This window comes from Arachis ipaensis, chromosome B7 (assembly GCF_059453495.1).
Source record: "Arachis ipaensis isolate K30076 ecotype BB chromosome B7, ASM5945349v1, whole genome shotgun sequence".
NCBI lineage: Eukaryota > Viridiplantae > Streptophyta > Magnoliopsida > Fabales > Fabaceae > Arachis > Arachis ipaensis.
In genome coordinates this window covers 8375139-8386144 of record NC_142442.1, presented here as the reverse complement: position 1 = coordinate 8386144, position 11006 = coordinate 8375139, and the positions used below count along the sequence as shown (strand labels likewise).

General features: G+C 23.6%; 1 protein-coding gene across 1 annotated transcript; it reads right to left on the bottom strand.

Moving 5' to 3' along the window:
- Positions 1 to 1458: 1458 nt before the first annotated feature.
- Positions 1459 to 2521, bottom strand: LOC107608030 (protein transport protein Sec61 subunit gamma). Its single transcript, XM_016309920.3, has 3 exons — positions 2385 to 2521; positions 2179 to 2294; positions 1459 to 1701 (listed from the first exon to the last, which is right to left on the bottom strand). Exons 1-2 carry the CDS (start codon positions 2476 to 2478, stop codon positions 2179 to 2181), a joined length of 210 nt encoding a protein of 69 aa, XP_016165406.1. The 5' UTR covers positions 2479 to 2521; the 3' UTR covers positions 1459 to 1701.
- Between the last annotated feature and the right edge of the window lie 8485 nt (positions 2522 to 11006).

The following is an 11006-nucleotide window of genomic DNA, read 5'->3' as shown; positions in this document are numbered from 1 at the left end:
ATGGTTTGACTAAGAAAGCAAAAACAAAAGGGACAGTTGGCAACATTATGGAGAACAAGAGACAACAAATACAAGGATAACAACATTACACTAAGAACAGCAGAGGATCAAATTTCAGAGGTTGGTAGAGCAAAAAAAAAAAAATATATGAACAACAGAGATTAGTGGAGCAGCTACAAGGACGACAGAAGTGGTGGAACAAAATGAAAAAGCAATGCATGCCAAGACAGTTACAATGGTCAGAATCAGCAAGGAAAATGAGGAGGCAATGAACTAATTTGATGAAGCAAGTTTCTCACTATATATTTGGCTCTTAACAACATTTGAAGACAAGGAAAATAGAATAAAAATTTCAGAACATCATCTCATACATGCAGAATTATTTTTCTTCAATGTTGTGCTTCATTTTAGATTTCATTGTTATGGGCTTATGGCTATTTAATGTCTATCTTTCTGTAATTGAGAAAAAGACAAATCATGGTGAGGTGAAAAATAAAAAAGTTATGAGAGAAAAGAGGCAAGAGAGATACATTGAAAAAGTAAAAAAAAAAAAAAAAAGTGTATTTGGGTACTGATGAACTAAGATTAGTTATCCTTACCAAGTTGGGATAGCACTTGGTCATTGAACCAGTTAGGTTTTCTTTGCCAAGTTGGAATAGCAATTAGTGGTTACTAGACTTAGTTTAGAAGTTTTGTGGTAAATACTAGATGAAATAGATTGTAATTCGTTGGTATTGGTGTATGTAATCAGTTTGATTATAGTAAAAATTCTACCTTGTGATTCAGATAGAGACTGGATGTAGAAAACCGAACCAAGATACATACTTACCTGATTCTCTCCTTTTCTACTCTACTCTGTTCTCTCCTTCTCTACTCTACTTCTCTACTTCTCTACTCTAATCTGTTTTGTTCTGGTTTTAAAGATAAAATAAAAAAAATCTCCTGTATAATTAGCTTCTGCAAAATAAAACAAAAAACTTCATTGTTTAAAACTAACTTGATTCAACCTCCCTTTCTCAAGTGCTAACATTATCATCAAGTATAGTAAGTGCCAAACACAATTCTAGCCTGAAATAAAATTAAAATCTTGCAACTTGTTATGTTGTCTAGTTAATGGACTTCAATTACCCTTTAAATTTAGAAGTTGCTAGAAGCAAGTGGCCTCATAAAACATCGAGTACTATGAGGCAACTAATGAGTAATAATGCTACCAAAAAGGTTGCAACTTGCAAAGTTACAATGAGTAATAATGCTACCAAAACTATAATTTTGGCACTCAAGTCATAAGTTCACTAACAATTCAGTCCTGTCTCACTTCAAGTAGTTTAGTCATGCTCATGCGAAACCAATCTTCTAAGTACCACAAACGGATTTTATCAAATATGTAACGGACCATTTTGTCTATCAAATTGAACTTTTAGCTTCAGAACGTGAAAACAAAAATGCAGAACATCAATGTTACATGTAAATCAATCAAATATTTCCCCCTGATCAGGGCTAAATTAAACGGTGCCAATTCTAACACATGTTAAAGAAAGGTTAAATTTAAATTAAAACTGTAATGTTCCCAAAAGACACCAAGGATGGAAAAACAAAAAGTGATATACAGCAGAACTATAATTAACAAAAAGTTGATGTGGGAAGAACTCCTGCTACCATTTGCTTTAAAACTCTCTGTGTGTGATTGTGGCTATCATCATCCTGCAGATATCATCAAAATTGTTTAGAAAATAAGTTGACACTATATGTAGTGATTATAGACCTATTCTATTAATTTCAGCATAAGCAAAAGCAACACAAAAAAAACATACAAGTTACAGTAAAGTTCACTGGTATAATAAAAAAACAGAAAGAAGAAAACTGATTTGTAAATCTATCACCCCTCTCAATAATAAACTATGCACAAAACAGTAACTGTATGAAAGAATTTTATCTAAAAGTAAATTTGCATAATTTCAAACCCTAATCTCAAGTAACAGTAAGAAAGCACAAAACCAACCATATTCTGCATACAATAAAACAACATTACAATTTCCCCCTTTTAAACTCCTTATTCATAGTTTCATACCAAATTGCTGCATCACACTCAAATAACACATCAAACTAAGCTATAAACACAAAACAATTTTGTAAATAAATCACAAATTTTTGAAAAATAAACAATTAGAAATCATATACCTAACCAGATCCGACGATGATGTTGTTAACGGGAGTGAAGATGAGCTTGACGAAGAAGCCAACGAATCCCATAACCGTAATTCCGATTGCAGTACTAACAGCAACCTTGAAATATTCTACGAACGAAAAGGAAAAATTCAGATTCACAGCATAGAGATTCAAATCAAAATAATCATTATTAAATTAATAGAAAAAAAAAAAGGTACCTTTGCGATCCGGTTTATGGCAACGCTTGACAAGCCTTACGCTGTCCTTGGAGAACCCTCTGAGAGGTTCGAACACTGAATCAATGGCGTCCATGCTTTCGAAACTGAGATTGAATTTTTATTGTATGTAGTTGTCATTTTTTACGGAAGAATAATATTACTTATTTATATTAATTACTAAAATAATTTTAAATTTTAAAATAAAATAAAATAATTAAAATTTATAAATAATTCTGTTAGAGACAAATAAATAATTAAATATAATTAATTTTAAAGAAAATAAATATAACAAATAAAAATTTAATAAATATTTACAATACACGTTGAATGGGCCAATGAGGTGATGCCATGCTGGATTATTTACTCTATATTTATATTTTTCTATCTTATTATTTAATTAAATATTTTTAGAACACCAAAAAAAAAATAAAATTTTTAAAGAGATTATTATTTGTATTATATTAATTTGACTTATTTTTTTTAGATATAATTTAGGAAGCTGTTCTGGTATGACAATGTACGTAACGGAATATGATATTCCTCTCATTTTGACTATAGAGATATAAGATAAATTAATGTGAACGGTTAAAATCTTGATAAACTACTTTGAGTGCACGTAAAAACCAGGAGTTCACGGTAGATTTACAACATATTTTATAGTTGACAAGTATATACACGCACACAATGTCCCTTTTATCCATGACCTATATGACTGATGTGAGATAAAAATATGAATGGCTTAATGCATAATTTTTAAGCAAAGCGGTTTTATTGGGTAAACTAAACTGTCTAAACATATCATCATCATCATTATTAAAAAATTGTTTTCCATTTCATATACATCAATTTTCCTCTATCCCTCCTAACATCCTTCTTTGTTTCTTAAATTAATCAACAACTCATAAGTTTCACAATTAAAATCATACTACATTAAATTTAGTTGGTATTAGGAAAAAAATTAAACTAGAAGGAATCAATGATTAAACAAAACCATTTGAATTTCAATTAATTGGATATAAATCAAAGCATCCAATTACAAATTTTTAACATTTATATTTATAAATGTAAATAGTATTTAATTGTAAACTATAATTAAGTGTATGATAATAAATTATTTGTTTAATTTATAAATTTTAGATATCAATATTTAAAAAAATGAATAATTATTTTTAATAACAGTAAAAATTTTATCACTAAAAGTAATATGATAACATATTATAAATATGACTAAATAAGAATATTATATTCCAATCTCAATAAAGGTTAACAGATATATCATCAAGATGAATAAGTCATTAATTTGCATCACTGCTGAATCATGCTATTAAAAAAAGTGATTTAATTTTTTTTATAATAAAAAATTTTCTATCACTATTTTTAAAAATAAATATTTTTATAATTAAAAAGTTAATTATAAAATAATTTATTTATAAACTATTTTTAATACAAATCTTTATGTTTAAGGTCAATTTTAAAATTGTATCTTTTTAATGTTTTTAAAAAATAACAGACATATTTAAGTTTTTTACTATTTTAAATATTAAAAAATCAATCACTGACGTACATTATTAGTAAAATATATAACTTGTTACATTTTTATGTCGGTCTTGTAAATTTTTTGAAGGTATAAGATAATAAAATAGATTGACTTTAATATCATTAGAATCTAAATATAATTATTCAAGTAACCACTACTAATTATGTTAATAAAAAAATTTTGTAAAAAAAAATATGATTTACATTTTAAATTTGTTGAGTAAATTCATTTCAAAATGTAGGAATTAGACTCAATTATGCTATATTTTTAAATGAAATATAGAATTTCACAACAAAATTAATATTCATTAAGAAAATAAATTTTAGTAGGGGTGGCAAGATCATTATTTGGCGGGCTAGTCCCCCTTCCTGTCTATTGAAGCGATCCTAAATTTCTATCATGTCCTAACTAATGGCAGTTTGACTGGCTGTGTTTCTCTTTTTAAAAAATTATTAAACCATTAAAATAAAAAATATATATTTTCTTGAGTATTTCAATAAATTTATAATTTCTAAAAACATAAAAAATTATAATTTTTAAATTTACAAACATTAAAGTATTTATAATTCTAAATATCTAATATACATAATGATCAACCAAACTTTTTAAAACAAAATAATAAAATTAATATTGTTTAAAGCAAAACAAACATTGTTTAAAATATATAATTAAATATTGTCCAACTCTATCTAATCAATCAAACATAGTGTAAAATATATAATTAAACATAGGTTAGTAAAATTTTGAAAATATTTTAACAAAAAATTTAATAAATATTTTTTTAATATGAAAATAAATATAATTTTTCAATGAGGATACATATATATCAAATCTGAACTAATTTCGATTCATTTGTGTGATAATTGAGGTTCACTTGATACTGCTGATAAGTATTGACCAATTTTTTAGCAAAAAAGAATAAAATTATTCATTATCATTTTATTCAATTGCATTAGATATCATTCCATTCGATTCATTTACTTCAGTTTTGAACAAACAGTTAAAAAGACTCTATCATCAATAAAAATATATCGAATTCATTTCTGGATCCAAATGAACCTTAAATAAACTAAAAAATGAACCAAAATGACTTAAGGAATAAAAACTTGGTCAATACTCAGCAGCATCAAGTGAATATCAATTAGCACACAAATGAATTGAAATTAGTTCAGATTTGACCAAGCAGTCAAAAAGACTCAATTATCAACAAAAATATATCGAATTTATTTCTGGATCCAAATGAACCTTAATTAAACCAATTAATGAACTAAAATTACTTAAGGAATAAAAAAATTATGTCAATACTTATCAGCAGCATCAAGTGAACATCAATTAGCACACAAATGAACCGAATAAACTAAGAAATAAACCAATATTATTTAATGATGGTACCAGAGAAAATCAGAACCAATAAAAATGTTAGCAAAATATTGATGTTGTTGGTGACGACGATAATGAAAAGAGGAGGAGGAGGAGGAAATGGAAAAGGAGAAGGAGAAGGAGAAGGAAACGGAAAAAAAAAAGACGCATGATTTGAAAAACGGTTATAAGTTAAACTTGATTAAGAATTTTGCTTGGATGTAGAATTTTATTCTAACAATTAATAATTATTCTATTAGTTTTCATGTAACAATAATATTCTTGAACGACATGTGATATTCTTGAACTTAGTTACTATGTTTTTCAAATCTTCTCTATTAAAGTGTGTATGAGACATATTTTTAGCAATAATTTTTTTTCTCACATAAAATGAGAAAAACTTTGGTAGTATAATAATAATTTCATCTAATTTTTTTCAGTCATTTGCATTTCAATTGAATTTTTTCATTAGCTAGTTTAGGAATTAGTTTTGGAGGCATGCTATTTTGTGTAATTATAAAATAAGACAATATCAAAATTATATGTAATTTTTATTAGTATTTTTAATAATACAAAACAAAAAAATAAGAACTAACTAATCAATAAAATCAGTGTCATAGAAATCAAACTTATTAGAATATAAATAAATACTAATCAAACAAAAAAATTCAAAAAATTTAAAATTATAAAAGCAACATAACTTTATAAAAATAGAAAACAAAAAATTAGAAAATAAATTTATAATTGACCACAAATAAATAATTTAAAAAATAAAACTTTAAAATTACTTTGAATTAATCAATACTCTTAAAGCTTCACGTTAATTCCTGTAAGTCAAACTTAAATTAATTTGTGTATACATCTTGATTAATTAAACGTATAACTAAAATTAATAATCAAATACAACAAAGTATGGTGGCTTGAGGAGTCCTTCTAACGGAGTAATAAGAATTAGAGAGTGGTACTAATAAAATACCAATAACAATATGAACTCTATTTTTTTAAATATCAGTATTTAATTTGGATTGAATAGAATGAAGATGATATATCTATAGATCAAAATGTGTGAAATTAGTAAAGAACAGTTTTAAAATGTGTTTTGTCCTAAATTAAAATGAGAATAGGTGTAGAAAATATTAAAGGAATATACAAATGTAAATGTGAAGGGAATTAGGATATGAGGTTTAGAATTTAGAGAAAAAAATTAAGGATTTGGAAAGAAAAATAGAATTATAGATATAAATTATAGTTATTAATTATAATAAAGGATATTTTTGATAAATAAAATATTTAAAAGTTGCTTTTGCTTTTATGTACTTCAGAAACCAACTAGCCATCGATCCTTGTTCTCAAACTGGTCATTTACGTCAATTCATTATCAAACTCAAGGATTTCTTTGATATTTCATACTTCACTACACGACAACAATAAGCTCGGCAACTTGTTCGTACCTATCATACCATGTTCCTCTCTTTTCGACTGGTACATGGGATAATTTTCCTATAATTTAAGTTATAATTTGAAATTTTTAAACTATAAGTTGTTTAATAAAATATAAAGTCCAAATCATTTGAATTAGATTGAATTAAAAAGTAAATTTAAACTAGTACAATATAAATTACAAACTTTTAAGTAAGATTGGATTAGATTGAAAAATAAAAGTTAGACTAATATAATCTAAATCATAATTAATTAGGCAAAGGATTAAATTATTTATGAATATTTAGACTATTAAATAAGGATTTTTTTATTTTAATAAATAAATTACTTATAATAATTACCAAAATAAATAATTTAAAAAATATTTACCGAAATAAACATCCCTCTGTTGTGTAAATAAGATAAGACAGATGAAGGCGAAACGTGTATAGTGTAAACGAGATATCCACATATCTCATTTATCTCGTTTACACTGTAAACGAGATACATATATTTTTTTAAAAAAATTGAAATAATAAAAAATATTAATATTATCAATAATCTAAATTTTTAGCATGTAATTAGTATATAAAAAGGTTGGTAGAGGAGATTAAAATAGATATGTTTGATCAATTAGTATTTAAAAAGATTGATGAGACAGTGGAAAGAGAATTGAAACGGTTATCTCTCACATTATCTCTTACTATCCACGTGAGAGATAACCGTTTCAATTTTCTCCCTCACTATGCCATCAATCTTTTCTAACAATTGGCAAACAATTATTTTTATTTTTCAAATTTAAATCAATCCAATTGAATCATAATTTAATTTAAAACTTTTTAAAATGAATATGTTTGATCAATTAGTAGTAAAAAAGAGTATATAAAAAATTTTAGTTTAAATTATGATCCAATTAGATTGATTTAAATTAAAAAAAAATAACCGTTAGAAATTAATAGAATAATTAAAAAATTAAAACGTTATTTCTGAGTTATCTCCCACTATCCAATGTTTAATTACCTCACTAATTATTTTATATCACACTTAAAATATACTAGCAGCTCAACAGATACTGTCGTGACTGTTCAGTCGCTTTTCTATTATTTTAAAGAGATTAATTTTTATAATTTTATTTTTAAAATTATAAATTTAATAAAATAATCTAAACATTAAGAATAAAAAAATTTGAAAACAAAAATAAAAATTTTATAAATTATTTAACTTTTAGAAGGTATAAAATTTATAAATTTAAATTAAATAAAATATTAAACAAATTTATTAAGTTATTATTATGTATAACAAAATAAAAATAAAGATTTAGAAACATTATTTACAATTAACTATTTAAAAATATTATTAAGTTTATTTATTTATTTTTAATAATATTTAATTTAAAATAAAGATAAAAATTTATATTTAAAACATTCTTTATCTTCATGTTGATAAAAAGTATTTTTTTTAATTTCATATTTATTTTTTTAAATTATGTTTAATTTTATTATTTTTTTTAAATTATTAATTCATATTTTTATTATATTCACTCATTATATCAAACACTATTCTTTCTCTTACTATATATTATTCTCGATACACATAACACATACTTGAAATTGTCTCATCACCACTATTATATTACCTTGTTCTCCTTTTTCACTTTTTTTTTCTCCTTTCACATTCTTTTTATCTGATAGTTATTAATTATCACCAAGTATCATTATCGCAACGTTTACTCTTATCTATTATTTTGATTTATAACTATCCACTGTGTTAATTTTTATGAGTTGTTGAAGTTTTGCTAAAAGAATTAAGACATAAAATATTTAAAATTTTCTCAAATTATCAAAATTTGATGTTAGTAATCCTAATTATTTTCAACTAAAATAATAAAAAATAGTACTATAATTGTAAGTTTTTTAACTAATCATTATAAATTTAAGTGTCTTAGTTTAATATAGTACCTTATCTTAGGACAGAAGGCAGCGATGGCTATCCACATTTGATTGTTATTTTATAAGTTTTATATTTATTTTATTATACACATCAATTAAACTATATTTTATGATTTTATTTTACATGTTTTGAAATAATACCATCATATTATAAGGATTAGATTAATTTTTATAGTCTAATAAGAATCTTCTTATTATTTTGTTCGTCATTTGAATACTGTCCATAAAAAAAAATTTACTTAAAGTGAAATACTATATAAAAAGAGACAGAAAACTTTTAGATTTATCATGTTTTAACTTTTTCTTTCGGCACCGGATTCGATGGTCTCGGAACGTTTGGACTATTAAATGGTCCTATAACAAAGCATGTTTTTTAAGTTTTTTTAATAACGGCTAAATAGTCCTTTTCTAATTTTAATTACAAATTAACCCCATATATTTTATTTAATTATAAAAATTATTTTTTATTTTATAAAATATTATTTTATCATTTATCTATTATGTTTATTAACAATAAAAAATAAAAACAATAACGAATGAGATCTTTCATTGATCGTAATAAATTTTTTGGCAATCCCAATCGATTAAAGTTAATCTTTGATCTATGACATTCGTCCAGGGCTGTGAAATCTAGTTTTTTAGAAAATCAATCGATTGAATTAAAAAAACAATCGATTGAAAATTACAAGGCAGTATGATTTTCACAAAAATCAATTGATTGGTTATATTATCCAATCAATTAAATAAAATATATGTGGTTAATTTATAATTAAAATTAGAAAATGACTATTTAACAATTATTAAAAAACTTAAAAAACATGCTTTGTTATGAAACTATTTAATAGTCCAAATGTTCTGGACCATCGAATCCGGTGCCAATTCTCCCTACGATTTTGAACAAACTTAATTTTGTTATTAAATAATTTTTTAAATTTAAAATATTTTTAACTTCCTATATATTAAGTATCTTTTAAAATTATCTTTTATGTATCTTGAAAGTTAAAAATTAAAGTTAAATGATATTAAGTTTTTTATTAAGTACAAAAATAAACATTTTAAGTCTAAATGATATTAATTCTTTTATTAAGGCAAAAAAACTCTATGAAAGGATTATCATGTTAAATCTCATGTTCTTATATTGAGAACGTATACCTTTTATTATATTATATATAATTATTTTACCATATAATAAAAGGTGAAAATTTATATTTTTTTTTGTTATTTTTTTTCTCTCTAAATTAGTTTGTATATTATCAACTTATTTCTATTATTTATGTAATATATTTTTTCTAGTAGTTATCCATTAATAAATATTGAATTAACGATTTTGTTTATCGTATTTCAATGTGTTTATTTTGATTAGACACAATAAATTACCAAAATTCAAATCTATTAACTATTATTTTGAACTTCTTCCTTGATCATATGGTTAGAATTGTTTAACAGAAGATCTTTAGACCATAAAGTTTTCAAAGTAAAAAAAATACAATAAAACAAATTAAAAAACCTAAAAAAATAAAATAATTTTTAAAATAGAATATATATATATATATATATATATATATATATATATATATATAAGAGAAATAATAAATTAAAACTTACATCGCCTATGACATAAAAAAATAAAAAAAAATAATCATAAAAATTGAAATAACGAACAATATATAATAAAGTTCTTATCTTGACGCATTTATGTCAATCTAATAATTAATAAAAAAATAATATTATCCAATATAAAATAGATTAAAAATAAAAAAGAGATTAACAAAATTCTTATCTTACTATATTTATTGTATTATATGTCAATTTAATAATAATAAAAAATAATATTTTTTAATATAAAACATATTAAAATAAAGAAAAAATTAACAAAATATACGTAGAGATTTTTCATTCTACCATTGATAGGTATAAATTTTTTTTACGTCTTTTATATATCAATCATATGACAGACGAATAATATTAAATTAATTAATTTTTTGTAATAATTTAAAAATTTAATAAATGTTAATTCTAGTACTCTTTATAATTAAATGTCAAATTCAATACTCTACATAATTAATAGTTTAAATAGTTTAGAAAATTAATATATTAATGTTTTTAATAAACCTTTGATAGGCTTTTCTGGTCTACCGTTGACTTGGCAAAGAAATCAAATTAAACGCAGGCTTGATAGATTCTTATGCAATTTGGAGTTCAATGTTTTATTTTCATCCATTGGAGTGAAACATCTACCTAAATTGAAGTCTGACCATCTACCTATTCTCCTAGATTTTGACACCCTTGTGGAAAACGGGAGAGAGAGACCTTTCAAGTTGCTCGCGTCCTGGCTGCTCCATAAGGGCTACAATAATT

Excerpts from the sequence above, each read along its gene's own strand:
- LOC107608030 (XM_016309920.3), bottom strand. The coding sequence starts at position 2,478 with ATGGACGCCATTGATTCAGTGTTCGAACCTCTCAGAGGGTTCTCCAAG. Across the intron at positions 2,295-2,384 it reads CCATAAACCGGATCGCAAAG|AATATTTCAAGGTTGCTGTT; the intron begins GTACCTTTTTTT and ends TTTCGTTCGTAG.